An 18,346-nucleotide genomic window follows, 5' to 3' on the forward strand; every position below is an offset into this window, starting at 1 on the left:
AAAAACGTGGACATAAAATTTCAATGCGAACCATTTAAATAGATTAGTCATGCAATGAGTAACTAAAATGTCACAACCACAATATTTTCATTATAATTTTAAATCGTAACTCTTCACATTTAACTCCTTCATTGACTCTACATCATCATTCCCATTTTGTATGGATTAATTTTTTAATCTCTTGAAAAGAATAATAGACCAAAAAATTTAAGTTAAATGTTTCATAGGAATCATAATAATAAGTATGACAGGAGTTAGAAAAAAAAACGCTGTACCGTATCACAATTTAATGGACAAAACTTATATAGTGTACATAATTTATTGAGACAAATTGATAGAGATATCGCTTTAGTAAGAATATAATTATTTAATAAATCTTGACATTCATAATGAAATCTTACACTCTAAAAGAGATATTGTGATCAAATTCAAAGAGTAAAGGCTAATTTCTAAGGTGAACGATTTAATTCATCCACCAATACACATTGGAATGATTAATATATTGAAATAGAAAGATATGTAAATCGTACCTACACACGTAGAAATGACTAGAAACTTTAAGTTTTATATAATAGGAAAATATTTATCTATAGATATAATTTCTACTAAATATTATGATAATTTTAATTTGTAAATTTATAAATTAAGCGTTCTTAAGGTTATATCATATTTCTCTTGTATTATTTGATAAAAATTATTTTTTATATTTCATATAGTGATATAAAATAGAAAGTGTTATTTGGCATTTGCTCCCATAACTTACATAGTAAATTTTATTATGTTTGAAAATATTTTTGGTGCTATTAAGTAATACATGTGGTTATTAAATTGGCACCAATTAATAATTTGACTTAAGTTGCAAAAACCTTTTTTTTTGCTTTTTTCATTGAATAGGCAAAATTAAAATAGCACAACTTTAAATGTACATATTTTACGCATACATCTTAGGCTCGATTCAAAATGCAATACAAAATATTTACATTTTAATTTTAATAGGAATTAAGACACATTTTAAATGGCGTGATATTGCGCTAAAGGGGGCTCGTTATATCTCTTGAGCCGCAAATAATGCTTAATTTAAAAATCTATCAGATAACAAAGTTTTGACAAACAGTTAACTTTTACAAGTATAGAATTGAAAAGCCCAATAAGAACATTAAAATTTTAGTTTAAATATCGCTCTCAAGCAAACCGGGTCGTTTTGGACGCTCATAATCCAACAATTCAATTTCCTCTACATCTCGAGATGAACCAGCCCCTTTAAAGCCATTATGTCTTTGGACTTTACGTCTTGTTTGTTGATCGTCAAGTCCATCCTTTCTTTGATCGTCGCGACGTGAATTCCTATCATCATCTAGTTTCAAGAGTTCTATATCAACACCAGTCTCATCAGCATCGACCGCTGTCTTGCTAGGACAGCGGTCTAGCTCATGTCAGGAGGCTTTCATTTCGGCCAATACATGCTCGTCCTCGTGTAAACTTTTCTCAGCCAAGCGGAAGCTCTCTAGGAACTCGTTAAGATCAACTAGGCCGTCTTTATTAATATCCATTAAACGACATATGTCGACCAGTTGTTCCTGGGTCATCGGATTTGGCATATATTTCCCAAGTAATTGACATGCCTCAGAAAATTCTTCCAATGTTATAAAGCCTGCAAAATATATTAAAAAAATATAGAAAGGAATTTAAAAACAAAATGTGCAATACTGATGTGTTCTGAAGTGTGACTAGCAATAAATATAACGATATCATATTTCTGGCAATAACATTTTTCCGTAATTTTATAAATATGCAACATACGCGACGGGGACTACGCAAAAAAACATTTTACGTTTTAACAAGATATACATGTTCAGAATTTAAAACTCGAGTGATAAAAATCGTGGATGTGTATTTGAATTGTTTTTATTATATTTATCCACGCCTTTTATTCAGATTTATGTTCTGAATATTTGTCAAGCAATCCACTATTTTCCAACGAAGCTATCACGATAAATGTAATATAAGTAAATAACCTCGCAATAATATTTATTAAATGAAAAAGGAATTAAATTTATGGACATTGCACCTGAGTTATCCTTGTCGAGTATTTTAAATATTGCTTCCAAGCTTCTTTTGTTCTTGTATAATGTTTCAACTACGGTCTGCGCGTCCGATTTCCTGCCAATTTTCTAAAAAAAAAAAATACTTGCACCAAAAGTTCATTGTTCTCCGCTTGTCAGACATGAAAATTGTAAAAATACCATAGGCAATATTGTGAATTGGGTATACACAACAAAAACAAATATAGGATGCGAACAGTTGCTTAATTTTTTGAGTACTATATAACAATTGTGCAAACAACTTTCGGATAATGACAAATAAGGTTTTTTCCTTTTAAATATAATTTTGTTTTCAATGAAACTCACATTAGCCAGTAACTCGAAGGTATCCATATAACGAACGCGGCGTGTGTCAGGGTCGGTGCGAACCAGCTTGTCTTTTAACATACGCCATGGCAAACCCAAGTGAGTAGTCTCCTCCATAGCGTAGCACCAGTCACTTATAGTAATAAATCCTAACACAAATGAGTCAGGTAAATATTAAATCGAAACATTTATTTTCGACGACCATTAATCAAACCAAGTTTCAAACAAATGTTTGCGGTTCTGTTATCTCTGATTCATAAACCGCATCCCTGACAGAAACCCTTGATTAATAGATGCACAAAAGTTTGTCTAAACCTAACGACAAATCAGAAATGGCTTGTAAACAATAAAATAATTCATCCTAATTTTATATGACATTACAGAATTAAAAGGAACTTTTTGCTTGGTTCTTATTGCATTCATATTTATTTAACACTTCATAATAAACTGAAAAAATAAGATAAAAATAAATATTTAAAGCTCTCTAAAAATGAAAAGGTGTTCAAACCGCTCTGATCCAAATCCATGCTTCTGAATGTAGCTTCCAAGGTTCTCCGAGCCGTCATGATGTGACTGTGCAGTTCCCTCATTGCTGATGACTCAACCAGTCCAACTCGCTGACGGAAGGTCAAACGGCGTGTGCGAGATACCGCTGCTGTGTACTGTACAAACTGACGGTCCAACGCATTACCGCAGAGTTTCAGATACGCGCCTTTATTGGAGCCGAGCTCGTAATAATTAGAAGCAGAAAATATTGTTATAACCTGAAATAAATACATCACGATTATATCGATATAAGCGTCTTAAAAAGAGGTATATGTTTTTGCTCACATTGCCGTTATGGAGTATCTCGTAACCACCGGGTTTGCATTCATGACTTCTGATTATGAAGCTGAGTTTGTTCTTATTTAGGAAAGAGCTAGTGACATCGGGGCCGAAATATGTGCCTGCACCTCGCAGCGCGTTTGCCACACATCCACCTGTACTTTGCGGATCGGACCAGAGGATGTCGAAAACCTACAGACAGAAATTGAAAGTATAAATTTTCAACTTAATAACTTTGTTCAAATAATTTAGTGCAACTTTATTTTAGTTAAAGTGATATACAAAAATTAGCATTTTATATTTCGTTCCCAAAAAATGATATATTCATACAATACAATAGTAATAAAAAGCGCCACATTCATTGTATGTGCGAAATGCGTTAAAAAAGTTCCCCTACACCGCCTAAAAGATTCCATACATTTGAGCCTGTCATTTCCATCACATACAATTCACGAGCACGTGATAAATGAAAATAATAAAAATATTTCTATTGTTGTTGTTGTTAAATTAATGTTGTGAATTTCGTTTTAAGTACATACATTGTTGTTGTATAAACCTGTTATTGTTGTCAAAACTTCAAGCACGATTTTTTGTAACTTAAATTAGAAATAACTTTTTTGTGACGCCTTAAATACTAAATTTGAATTATTGGGAGATTAGTATTATTTTAGTATTTTGATGGTTTGTGTTTATAAGAACTTAGTTGTTATTATTAATTTTATTTAAAAAGAACAGATGCTTAAAGAAAATTGTTTAAGCATTTATTAATATTAAATTGTAGGGTGAGGTACCTTTTATACATTAATTAACCTTTACAAATTGTATGATGCTGAATCTTCTTTATTTTCCACTTATATAGAATAATTGAAATAATCATCATAAAGAATGTACTTATTTTTAGAGAACAATGAAAGGAGCTGTTCAATATTTAATCATTCTCTTAGGAACAAAGTGTACATAACAATTAACGTTCCCTCACTTAAGAGACTTCCTTAGACGGTACAAGTTTAACTCTTTTTTATACATGTCATGAATTAAAACTCTTGGTTTTCATACGAACGACTGGATCAAGTCAGTAAAATACAGTTAAAATAATTGATTTCCATTTTTGAACTAAAAAATATGCAATAATTTTCAAAATTTTGTTAACAATTAATGAAAAGTTTACAAAAGATATAACATTTACATACCCATAGTAAAATCAAAATTACTTGTCTGATAAAACTTGAACGTTCTTAAAATGTATTGAATATTATGTTTACCTTATTTGAGCTAGAGGGTAGCATAAACTTAATATCTTCCTAATCACTTGATCCTTTTAGGTATAAAATAATAATAGGATTAATAACGAAGCTTATAGATAATTGTAAAAATAAGATATAAGAGGTTTAGTATAACAAAATATTATTTACAAACTCCTACCAATATTATATTTATGAAATTGAATTCATTTATCTATTTTTTTATGAACGAACGGTTGAACTTATTTTAATCATACTTATTAGAGAAGTTATAAGAATCTCGAGCAAAGACAAATCCTTCTTATTTAAGATAAAACTGACATCCACGCAAGCAAATCCCGGCGTAAAAACTAGAATGGTAAAAAGTGTTAGTATTAATTGTATTTTATTTATTAAATCTTCTCGCTTTCGCTACTCAAAAATTTTCCTTAGAATTTGATGAATAAATTACAAAAAGGAAAGTCATTTCATATATAAGAGAGAATGGTCCGCATAGTAGACATACATTTCTCACTAGCTTCTGCAAACCTAGCAATTTAATACCATACTAGAACTATTAAATATACCTAAATCAATAGAAAATTGATATCTATGGAAACTTTTATCTGTTTTATCACCAGAATGTCTTTTTAAATTATAATGCAGACTTAAATGTTCAAGTAAATACAATAATAAAATTGCGAGAGGAAATTAATAAACAGCCAAACTTTAAGGATTCCTTTAAAAACTCAACTTAATTTTAGTTGGATATAAATCAAATTCACGATATTAAGATATCTACCTATTAGGACCAGGTCATGTTTATAGATTATTGTCATATATGTATATAAGTGAGCTCGGAGAGCTCGTCTTGTTTCTCAAAATTTCATGGGTCTAGAGAGAAAATTAGATTTACTTCATCGTGTTCACGAGAGAAAGCTCTTATGCCTAACAATCAAGCATCAGAGTCAACCTAAGGGTAAGGATGTTTATTACATTCGCAGCGAACGTAATTATATGGCTACTGATTTATATAGAGTAAAAGGCTCTGTAGGCGTCTTCACTTGAGTGAGTTTATGTAACCATGTTTAATTTATCTTATCTACTCAACACAAAGTTTGATATATTAGAAACATTAATTATCGTTCCTGTCCCTTTCTTTTAAAACGTTCTCAATTTTACTATCTTAATTTCACTCTCAGTTGACTTATAGGGGTATATAAAGGTTAAAAAAATCCAATGGAATTATAGATAAGTATAAGTAACAATTATAACTTGTAAAAATAGATTGTATTATACTGCTTCAATAAGTTTTACATTTGATAATACAACTTCTACTAAGTTACCCAAATTTCCTGGACTCAGATGACGTATTTCCGAAGTTTACGCATAAAATATATTACAGAACCCAAATATGATGAATTCAGACTGAAGGCCGGCCAGTATGAATTTAAACTTAAACTCCTAACTGCATTTACGAGTTTCGTCGGCTTAGATAGTATTATCACAGAAACTATTAGAAAAGTTTGATCCCATCGCTTTGAAGAGCAAATAGTGTTTTTGAATGCAATAAGAAATTGTTTTAGATTATATTGAGTGATATTTTGAACAAATATAAAACCCTCTTCTACTACGTGACTTTTGTGAATTACTGGTTCTAGTCCAAAGTTCAGTTCCAATCTCGTGATCTCGTAGAATTCTTTATACAACAAATTGACTATTTTATTCCGGCAGTGAAGCCACGTCTACAAAAAACTACATAAAACGAGTTCTGCAGTGGTCGGCTGATTGAAAAAAGAATTATATACAAACTTTGACATACATAATTGAGTTCACAAACAACACGTACTATAGACTTGTTGAATATTTATGATGCAACCTCATTTCACGCTGCTTCAATGTAATGAAGCCTTTGTCACTGGGGCAATTAATTTAGTAGAGGCCATTCACACCACAACCACACCGCTCCATACAGAATCGACACCTAATACCAATATGTGTCCGCCCTTTGCAATGTTTATCAGGATCGATACCATCCCAACACCAACGCCAGAGTATACATATAATAATAAAAAAACTTGTTAAAACCCTTAATAACGTAACGTCATTTAAATATTATACACATATAATAATTAATTCTCTTTCACAAGAAATCTAACCATAACTAATGCATTTGTTTTGTACAATGTTTGATAACGATGTACGATAAAATCTTATCGTGAAATATAAATATTCTAATATAACTAATCGCATCGAAACTCAGTGACGTTTGAAACATTAATAAGGGCATCAATATGAATACTTGAATGCATTCATCTAAATTAAATAAAACAATAAACTTTGTATTGTAAGTATCGTAATTTATTCAACTATTTTAAATAAATAATTAAAATATAAATATATTTTAACAAGCATAAATTTTTAAAGATAAATCTATTATAAAGTAATCTACTAAATGTTATAAGCTTTTAAAATAATATAATTTCAACATTTTTTTTTTAAATTTTAATTAATGAATGTCGCTTAGCCTTAATATATTTTTCAGTAACCAGTAAGTAATAACAACTAAGTACGAGCAAAATATCGCTCCTTATTATAAACCAGTAACTGATATTCCACACGGTTTCTGGTAGAACAAATAAATCATAGCCAAGAACGATTGTTGCGTGATGTGAAGCAATCGCGATGTGGTAGTTACTACACGTACATGTAACTAGGTTTAGAATTCAAGACAGCAAATACATATTTATTGGGAGCATGCATTGGAGCAATTACTGGATCCTTATTATTTGTTGATTAAAGTTGACCTCTTTTCCGACCAAAGTTTTCATCAGCGCTAACACAGAAATATACAAAATCCGTTTTGAATGGAAATTTAATTGCCTAATTATGAAATTGGCAGTTACTTTAGAGATGCTTTCCGGGATAAGGTCTTTATTTCCAAGCTGAATATAAATAAGGTGACATTAAATTCTTAGCATCATGTAATTGACTGAACGAAATTTGATATATGATGTGAATAAAATGGAACGATAGTTTTAAAATAGTAACAATTTTTTTTTTTCTCATACAATAGAAACTATTACAATTAACGAATATATAGAGAGTGAAAATAATGAAGTGATAAATAATTTTTAAAATAAAATCCATATAATCATATGGCAAAGTAGTACCTAAAAAATCTTTAAAGTTCCGCACCTGGGTAACTAGACAAATGAACTTAACACAAACACAGGCCCATGTAAGATTATATTAATAATTGAAAAATTTACTTAAGTCAACTTTTATTTTTCTGAGTAACCAAAATCTATACCGCTAATGTCGTTAGCATCTCCATTGCATTTGCATATTTTAACCTTTGTAAGTGAATCAAAGCCCAAGGGGAGTTCACGTTACTCAAAGGTCATAAAATTTTGTAAAAAGCAATACTACGTGACAAGTAAAAAACCGAAGTTGGTAAATTTGTAGCTAATGAAATAAATAGAGCTATACTGATTAAAATCTATGGTTTCGGTTTTATTTAGAATAATTTTATTTACTCTTCATTTTACTCGGCGTTAAGATAAATTCGCGGTAACCGTGAACACAGCGAGACCTCCGTCTCGGAGTAAAAGTCCGTCAATTGGAGTTTTTTTTTTTATTACGTTCAGCCGACGATTGTATATTCTCGCGTGCTATTGTACTCGAAATACTATAATACTGTACTGGATGCACTCAGAACACACTAATTGCGTCTTGAGAACCATTAGTGTGCTCAAGGACATTTTATTTTATATTTTTGCTCGGGAATCCAGATGTTAGATAGGTATCGCGATATATAACAAAAATAAGACTAATCGAAAAACACTTTCATCTCGTGTGTTCGTCATCATGAATACTTTAAAAAAACAACTCAAGGTCGAGTAAAAAGTAGAACAAAAAAAGCATAAAGTAAACTCGAAAAACATATTATTTATATATAAGAGCAGTTTGATTTTATAAAGTCATTTTCAGTTATAAAACTAATGACGACATATGTACATCGATGTATAAAGCAAGGGTAGCAAGGGATCGACAAACTTAACTTTGTTCATGAGGAACATACAACTTATCTTCTTTTTGGCACATGTTTGATATCTTCTCTGACACGTTTTAATTTATTAAAATACAATTATTTTTAGATCGGCTTATAGATTGATTACATCTTAATTTTTTCTTTCTCTGAGAAACGTTATATTTACAAGTCAAGCTTATAAAATGAAGGGAAACAACGACGCGGTCTATCCGAATAACGAATAACATATACAGAACATATTCGATTTTTCATTCGTAAGTCTTGTTTTATCATCAACAATTGTATGAAGACGGCCATCTGGGAAAGATAATATTTGTGTCCATTTTGTTGGGAAGTTTATAATTGTCTCCGTTTGTCAAAACACATTAAGGAACTCAGCCGCAGACAGTATCCATAACGATAATATATTGAGTTATTTAGACGCTGCCTAACTTCTAGGCAGCTAGTATATTACAACATAGTTATTGGTTTTGCATGCCACGGTGGAATAATAATAGGACATTTTTGGTAATAAATAATATAAAATATTTTAATTTAAAAACTTAAATCTCATTAAGCAAATTTAAAAATGAAAGAACTTACCCTTAATACATAACTCGTTACGACTAATCATACGACCAATCATCCTTGCAAGTTGTATAAGTATGTTAGAAGATGATGGAAACGTAAACCGTCCTAATCGAATTATGCAAGGAGGGAGCCGCCGCGTATAAAAACAGCAAATAAAATCAATTTGACCAATTTCAGTCTCTTAGAATTTTAAATTATACGATGAATAATACATGACCGACATTTTAGATATTTCCAATTTTATTCTCTTCACTTACCTACTTATTGTCGGTCAACATTTCGAAAACAATTAATAATTTTATGTCTAACATTTATGTGCATATCATATATTTTTTGTTTTTTAAGATGATTTGAATACTTTAGGTGTTTTATTTCGCCTAGTTTCATAAATAATAATATTGTAAGACAAAGACAAATATAACTTCTAATACAAGTATCAACTCAGTTTGAAGAAGTTTATTTCAAAGGAATATGAAGTGACTTCGTGCTATAAATCTACATATTTCAACTAAGTTCAAGCAATTGTTAATGTCGAGTTCCATCGATTTTCGCCAATTGTTTTTCGATAAATAACTTAATATTAAAACAAAGAGGCTATACGCGGTCATATTGTCATATATAAAAAAAATAAGGTACTACTTTCAAGTAAAGCAAATGAAAATTTGAATTGCCATATAAAGTTTTGTTCATCGGAAGATTTGAATAACTAATCCCCGGAACCAATACATTGTTTGGTTTGACAACGTTGCGATTTACGATGTAACGAAATATAAATGTGATTCCAAACCAATAAAATCTAAATTTGAATCACTAAGGATTAAGAGTATTTAACACTTGCAGTACTTATTTAACACATCATATACTTGAACGAACCTACTTTTTAAACGACTTCAAAAAAGGAGGATATTTATTAATTCGTCCGCATGTATGTATTTGTGTTTTGTTAGGGAAGTTAAACTTCGGTCTTCATGAGCAGATCTGATTTTTTTTTGTTCGGGGGAAGATATCCCAAAGGTTACGTAATCAGGTCAAGATGTTAGTATAGTGAAAAATTTCAAAAATATTTGTAAATCGTAACTTATTCGTAACATACTGCTATTCAGGCGTAGTCCCTTTTCTCTAGATTTCGAACTATCTCCACAGGAAATAGTTAGAAAAAAAAGGAATAGGGAAGTCCATATTAGAGTTTTAATTACTTAATTATTCTCTGTAGACAAAGACAAAGTACTTCTATAAAAATGTATGTCACAGAAATACTTTTGGCTCGTCCTTAAATAGTCATGATTGCTGAAAACTAGTGAAAATGCCGAGTAAAAATTTAATAATGAATATAAGAGTCCAATCCGAAAAACATAGTTTTATTGAAGCTTAGATATCAAAAAAATGAATAATTCAAATAAAAATACGTCAACGAGACAATACAAGTCAGAATGATTGATTATACCTACTCATGCCTTTGTTATTGTTTTAGTTGGCACAGACTTCAAAATTATAAAATAATTTTTATTTTTTAAAATAATACACGTATTGTTTTTTATATGATTCAATATTAACTACAGGACATTATTCTAGGATTGTATAGAATTGTTATTGTAGAATCTGGTCCCTTTGCTCTTTCTTGTTGGCGTCACAAAATCAACAATATACCCTCCGGGCTACAAAGTTAGTAAGCTGTTACTACAGTTATGACACACTTGGTGCTTCGAAGAAATTGTGTTACATTGAAGTTAGAGCTCAAAATACCCAACCCAATAATAAAACTTTTGTTACTTTGAAGTCCACAGAAATCATCGCAATTAATAAATTAAAAACAAATGTTTTTCAAAGCTCTTTTATCATTTTTAATACACATTTAATGTATTCACTTCTATTTAAGTACATATAACATACTAGAGCTATGATTCATTCGTTAATTTACAACAAAAAATTCCCAATATTTTATTAACTAAAGTAGAAAATAAAAATAAAACGGAAATTTTCATAAAGTTATAAATTTGTAATTTTTGGTTAGTTTCATTTGTTAATACAATTAAATTTTCTTCATAAAATTATTTTCCTTAAAATAAAGGCTGTTGTTTAAAGAAAATAAAATGAAAAAATACATTTAATTTAAATATTATAAAGTAAAAAATTTGCTTTGATTACAATTTGCTGAGAATACATTACAATATTCTTATTAGGGTCATCGTGTCTAGAAAAAGTATTGACATAAAGTTCATAATTTGAATAAATTTCTCATCCATCTCTTTTTAACCTCCCTGTTGAATAAACCTCGATGATCAATTATAATAAACAAAGTTGAGAGGTTGATCAATCTCTTAAAGCCAAAATTAAGATTAAACTTTTAAAATCTTCCAATAATGTTTTCATTCTCTCCCGGTATAAGGTTATTATAAAAAAAGACAAATCAATTTCCCTTTCAGAAGTTAAACATATTCGATAAAGTATATTTATCGAGTTTTAAATTGAGTTAGTAAAAAAAGAAATTCTTTGACGCTTTAACTGTATTTGACAAACAATGAAAACGATCGATCACCCGAAACGAGCGAACGAATTATAATGAGCGATTGAATAAATGATTTATTCTTACCTGTTTCCACTCCACCTTATCAATTGCTTCAGCGCCCGGGGCAGCTCCTTCGTTTAACGGCGGTCGTAATAAAGATGCGTACTAAAAAAACATTATAAAATTTTCCATACCATTCATTCATCCAGTCCCTTGAGATACAAATAGGCTGAATAACCAACATTTTGATGTCTTAATGAATATTTTATGTTATATAAAAAGTAATTAGACGCACATTTCATATGAGCTGAATTTCAAATTCTATGAAGGTATTCTTTATTCATGCATTTCTAAAGATTGAATACTAATCAATATCAAATCGTCTTATTATATTTAGAAATACAAATGCCCATAAAAAATACGTAATTATATTATATACTATTTTAAGTGTACACTTCCAAACAGCCATAACTTTCGATATCCATTTTAGGCAGTTTTTTTTTCATATCGTTCACAAACTATCAGATGATTGTGTATCAAAGTGTCATTAGGATCAAATCAAAGCATTATTACACTTAATAATAGGTTGTTTCAACAAAAGATAAAAAAAAAACTTATAAAGTAACTTTTTATTATTGGACGCATGTTATACTGAATAAGGGGTTTCTATGTAAATATTTTAAATGCTTTGAACGTTTTTTTTTTGTTTTAAAACCTATTATAACCTCAAACTATTAATAGCACAATGAAGAAATTGTTAAAATATTAAGCTAAGAGATTTGCAATCAAACATTTCAATGAATAAATCATACTTCAGTAATTAATTATATTAATTATAATCGATTAAACAAAACTAACCATAACAGTTGTCAATATTGAAAATTACTAAAATATTGTACTTATATATGTATAAAGATCTATATATAATTGTTAAAGTTAATATTTGCTACAATATAATATTGGTATTACCTTATCTCTCTCCATACTTCTCAACATATCAAGGTCGGTAGTATCTGAAATGCCTCCGTGAACGACAAACACTCGGTTGTTGATTATTGTACCCAGCGGCAGCCAGCGATACACATTCTCTATCAGCTTTAGTAGTCGTTCTGCGTTATGCTGGATATAAAAATGCTTACGTGGTAGTTTTAGCTTATAAGTTATAGCTATAATACTGAACTATACCACATTTAATGTCAGCGTTGAGGTACAGTTGATAATTAACATCAATTCTATTAGAACATATCACAGTTATATAATACACGTACATTATAAACTTCTTATGCCCGAGTGGAGAATAATTGGACCTCTAAAATGTGGCCTTCAAAATTCTAATGGGACACGATGTTGTAATAAGCTATATTAAATTCAAGGGATCAAAATTCGTTTTGATGTAAGGCCCTTATACAATTACACATCTATGTAAATGAAGGAAATTATAATTAAAATCTAATACCTCTCAAATGAATGTCTCCATAGGAAATGTTTCGTATTAGTTTTTTACCAGGGCTCTGTTTTCGATCTCATTGAGAAAATATGTTATTTTTTATTTAATTTAAATTAAAGTCACCAATGATACAGCGTTTATAAAATAATAACATATAAAATATAATTTATCTCGATATTCTGTGTAGTTCTCATAGTTCAATATTTCTGATTAGGTTACGGAGAAATCATACCAAATATATAGAAAAAACACTTCAGTTACCTATCTCTTAACTATATCATTTCTTCGTATAAGATGGTATAGACACCTTTCACTTCATACAAAATTAGAACTTCTCATAAATATTAATAAATACAGGTACAACAAATTATAATTCTTGATAGAACGTGTCTCCTAAGCCACCTTATTTATCCACTTCATAACGTAACATAGCACCGTAAAATATGAGAACACGCTCAAAGTGGGAACACAAATCTAAATTGAAGTGAGATTTTGTATTTATTTGTAACATAACGCCTCCGCATTTGTATGGGATCGTTTGAGGTTTTTGTGAATTAAACTTCGAGTGCCCCAATATTTCGAGGTTTGAGAAATTTTAATTAAACGATGCCAGTGATTTAATATTTTCAATAATATGTCAAATAAATAATGTCAAAGAGGTTTTTACTTACCCGATACTTTTGGTGAACCTCCCTTATGAAGCCGTACCTGTAGATTGAAGTTAAATGAATTGTATCAGGAACAAAACTTATTTACATAAATATCGTTTGTTTCATTAATCTATTTCCATGTTCTTATAGTTCAAGGATTAACTCTAAGTTTTTTCAAGTTTCAAGATTTTTGAGAAATAAATACCACCCGTAGAATTAGGAAATTTTCAAATTTATAAGAAATTTTCTTGACACTGGCAGAATATAATGTGCACGGATAAAGGCCATATTATATTTAAAAAAAAAGAAACTTTCCTCGTTTTTGTTTAAATAGCTCTAGTAATGCTTTGGAAGACGATGGTGAACAGCCTTTTTGTTCCCATTTAATAATTATTAAATTTCACAAAGTATTTGCGTTGTACTAGTATACTAGAATCATCATCGGAACAATCAATCATGAATCAATCAGTCGAATCATCAATCAAAAATCAATCACTTCGTTCAACCATCGCGATCAAATCCAGTTACGTTGATTTTGATAGTAAAATATTATTAAACATTAATTTTAAACGGTAGCGGAGCTAAAACATATATTGTTATGATAAGCTGATTCGAATTGTTAGATGAATATAATTAAAATATAAAGAATTAGTTTTGTTGATTTATTAAAGGAGATAAATAAACATTAAAAAAAAATTACAATTCAAGAAAATCTTAACATTAAACATTATGAATTAAATCATTTATTTACTAACTTGATAATCACCTACAGCGGATTAAAATATAAGTATATTTTGAAATACTAAATTCAGTTCAAATTTACCCTACTCCACTGAAACAGTGATTATAAAGCAAGAAGACATTTTTATGAAGCAAATAAGCCGTTCTAGTTTTATTTTATATAAAAAAAAAACACAATATAATTAAGAGCTCTAAGATTTTCTCCTTAGATTATGTGTAAAGTATAAACAGCTTTAATAACTTATTATTTGACAATTTATATAGGAAGCTTAAAATATAAAAATCTATTCTATTATTCTTTATTTATTATAGTAATAAATTCATTTTAACGAATAATGTATGAATTTAAAATAACAAAAAGGGGTTATTTATAATTAGGTGAACCATTTTTGCAAGAGTATACAACATTTATTTTCCGTCTAAAGCCGGTCGTGTATTTAAAACGTTGTGAATTGGTCCCTTTTAAATAAAACAAAATCAACATGTTAATTATAAATGAGTTAATATCATTACTTTACCTGGTATTCATGATAAGGTCTTCGTGATTGCCTCGGTTCAAATAAACCCCTCCAGGGAAAGTTAGCATGCATGCCAATAACAGTAGGAGAACTTCCAATCCCTTCTTTCCGCGGTCTACAAAATCTCCATTGAATATATAAGGGTTCTCCGGCGACGGCAAACCGTTCTATGAACAAAATATTTAATGCTTAATTCCACAATGTGGTTATGCAAATGTAAAAGAAACACAAAGGATGCGACCCAAATTTTATATGAAATTATAACAATGTCGACACTGGATTATAATTAATCTTTATAAAATTGTACCCTTTATCATTATTTGAGCTCGCTTCGGATCGCTGGATGAAATATGGCGGTCTTGAACTTCAATAATGTTTATTTATGACGTACATAAAACTAGTTACAAGATGTTGTAGAAATGTATGAACATTTTGAAATTTGTATTAAATCTGAGATTATGGAGAGGATATTAAAAACTATGCAACTATGATTTTAATCCGCGAATCCTTAGACGTGCAACGATGACCGTGAAAATCTGACGCACTGCGTGCCCACAATCGATACTGAGTTACGCAATCATTATCCCTGTCTGAGTCGTTATCCGTGCTGAATCCGGGACAAATGGCTCTCCCGATTGCCGATATCTATCCCTTTTGGAAATGTATGGCCGTAAGTAAGACTATACATTTCCAAAATATATATAAGCACTGTATACGAGTAATATTTTCATCCTCATTCAGCCTTGAATGTGAAAAAAATGCTATCAAATTTGTTATGTATTTTATAACCATCTCAGAAAAAATAACAGGAAAACCATTACACATTCAAAATTTATAAATTAAATAAATACATTAATATTACTTTTTAATATCTGTTCTTTTTTTCGAAAGGTAAAAATCAAGAGCAAAATATTTTGACTTTTTTACCAGTTTTCTTTAATTGTATGCTCTATGGAAATGGGCAAAATTGTATTTTTGGTAACATTTTTAATTTTAATAAAAGAAAAAGCTTCATATTAAACCTTATAATTTAATAATCTGATAAATATAACCTTAATATTTAAACCTCAGATTCTTTTTTTATCAATGACCGTATTAGTTAAACATTTAAATTGTGGTTTACCCATTTTCATCTTAATTCCCTTGAGTATCATCTGATCATGTTTTTTTGGGAAAACGAAATTTGTTTTCAAAGCGTTCCTGACTAAATAGACACTAAAGAGAACAAACGATTATAAATGAGTCATGGAAAGCAGTAAAACCAATCTATAACATATAAACCAACATTACAAAGCTAACAATGTGACGGATGAGGTAATAGAAAAACAATATCAAGTTAAACGAGGTCGTTCGGTGTAAAAGACGACCTACCAATCATACTGTGGCAGTTGCTACAAATTGAATGACGCGTACGCCGCTCCTTAATTGTTAGGAGACCCTTTCTTATCGCCGTTGTGACGTCAGTCTGCCCTAGATGCTATGCGAAAATAGTTTGCATGTTTTGTTATGAATAATGCTCATACTTTCATTGTTAATTCTCGGCTGCATTAAAAAGATTTAGTACACGGTTTTTTATATTCCTGACTTTACTATAAAATTGAATATAAAATGTAATGACCTGAAAATTCTAATATAATATAAAAAGAAAACTAGCGTTCCAGTTTACCAGAAGTCGCAATTGCATTAACAAAAATCATCGACAAGGAACAGCTTGTCACTGAATTTGTCAATCTATATTAACCACTTGAATTTGAAATCAACTATTTGACATTGTTTTTACGTTTTAATAATCACTTATATAGAGCTTGTTTTAATTATTCTTTTAACACGAAAGCAATATGGACCTAATATTTGAAATTTAATCAAATAGAAAATATATAATGAAAATTTCATTGACATATGCAGGATTAGAACTTCAACCTGCGGAATATCGCGTTCCAGTTGCTTTACTGACTAAGCTATTGCGCCCTGTTTCGAGGCCGTGAATTAAACATTTCATATATGTAACCGAGACAGTGAATATGAGACAGATTATATAATTTAGCAGTTATTACTTCACAATAAATGTTACCAATATATCACAGACTGTTTATATTGTCTATGTATATTTATAAGTTAAGTAAATTAATAGGTTTTAGTGTGGAAATGCTTCAATGATGAGATTTAGCTATTAAGAGATAAAGAATCTTAACTGCCCCTATAATCAGATAGCGTCAAACTTCGTAAAGTTTAATCACAAGAATTTCATTAAACCATAAGGTCAATAGGTTAACAACTTCGTTCTAATTTTTAGGTTAAATTCTTAAGTATGGTGAAAGTGGCTCGACATATTCTATAGAGTTTCTCATTGTTGTTTCTTGGCTCCTCTGGACGTCTGCCAGACTTGAGCCATACATCAAATTCAAGGTTCACTAATGGCTCGTAATATTATCATATGTTATGATTGTAGCGTTATGCAATCATTGTAATGACATGATCACTCTAAATATGTAATATTTAACCTTAATCAAAAATTTCATTTAATAAAACAATTGTCTTACCCACGCGCTATATTCACGACAATCTTGTTAATGAGTATAAGACTTAAGCCTTATTGCTTCAAAACTAAATACGTTAAGTGTCGGTTCAACCGCTCTTTTGGATAACAAAAAAAAGTTTGGCTATTTTTAGCTAAGGAGATTTTTTAAGGGGAAAGCTAACAGATGTACAAAATGTTATACAATAAAAATGTATGATATACAGCATACATATGAATGAAACTGTTATTCGGATATACTACATGATTTATCATTTTGTTTTACATGTTATGAGACGTTTCGGTTACTTCATATCAACTATAATCAGAAGCAGACGAGATGAAAGTGTCTCGGATATCATTATACAGAATTTGTACATCACACTTAATGACTAGCTCAGCACGAAATTAGTTAACATACACGCAGTATAACTATACCTGCTAAACGTAACAAGATAATCATTAGATGTACTTGGGTGAAAAATGTAAAAATAAATTGTTTTGATAAAAAAATATATAATTAACAATATGTACATAACAAACTAATACTACCATCATTAACATATACTATTGTTATATTTTTAAGAGCACTTTGCCGTCTGATCTAATCGATAAAAATAAACTCGTTCTGCAACATTTATCAACTTATTTTATATTTTGAAATAAAACTGAAATATACGTAGAAAATATTTACTGTCCTACTAACCTAGGAGATCGAAAGAATATAATTTACTAAAGTACCAGAACTTTTCGATAAACTTCTTTCAATAAAACACGGACTTGCTTTAAAAGATAAATGTTAATGATGGTAATAAAACAAGAAAGGTAAAAGTTAGGTAAGATGTATCTTATAGCTGACCTTTTTATGTAAGTACTACAAATTATTTATGGA

At 29.8% G+C, this 18,346-nt stretch overlaps 1 protein-coding gene across 1 annotated transcript in view; it reads right to left on the reverse strand.

Moving 5' to 3' along the window:
• Positions 1-272: 272 nt before the first annotated feature.
• Positions 273-18,346, reverse strand: part of LOC116766188 (serine/threonine-protein phosphatase rdgC) — a 49,045-nt gene continuing 30,971 nt past the window's right edge. The window contains exons 7-15 of the mRNA XM_061522779.1: positions 14,940-15,106; positions 13,702-13,738; positions 12,553-12,702; positions 11,668-11,748; positions 3,240-3,425; positions 2,917-3,172; positions 2,409-2,557; positions 2,069-2,171; positions 273-1,651 (exon numbers count right to left, since the gene is read on the reverse strand). Of these exons, the coding sequence (XP_061378763.1) occupies positions 1,434-1,651; positions 2,069-2,171; positions 2,409-2,557; positions 2,917-3,172; positions 3,240-3,425; positions 11,668-11,748; positions 12,553-12,702; positions 13,702-13,738; positions 14,940-15,106 (1,347 nt within the window). The 3' untranslated portion in view covers positions 273-1,433. The remainder of the gene's footprint in view (positions 1,652-2,068; positions 2,172-2,408; positions 2,558-2,916; positions 3,173-3,239; positions 3,426-11,667; positions 11,749-12,552; positions 12,703-13,701; positions 13,739-14,939; positions 15,107-18,346) is intronic.

This window comes from Danaus plexippus, chromosome 15 (genome assembly GCF_018135715.1).
Source record: "Danaus plexippus chromosome 15, MEX_DaPlex, whole genome shotgun sequence".
In the NCBI taxonomy this organism is placed as follows: domain Eukaryota; kingdom Metazoa; phylum Arthropoda; class Insecta; order Lepidoptera; family Nymphalidae; genus Danaus; species Danaus plexippus.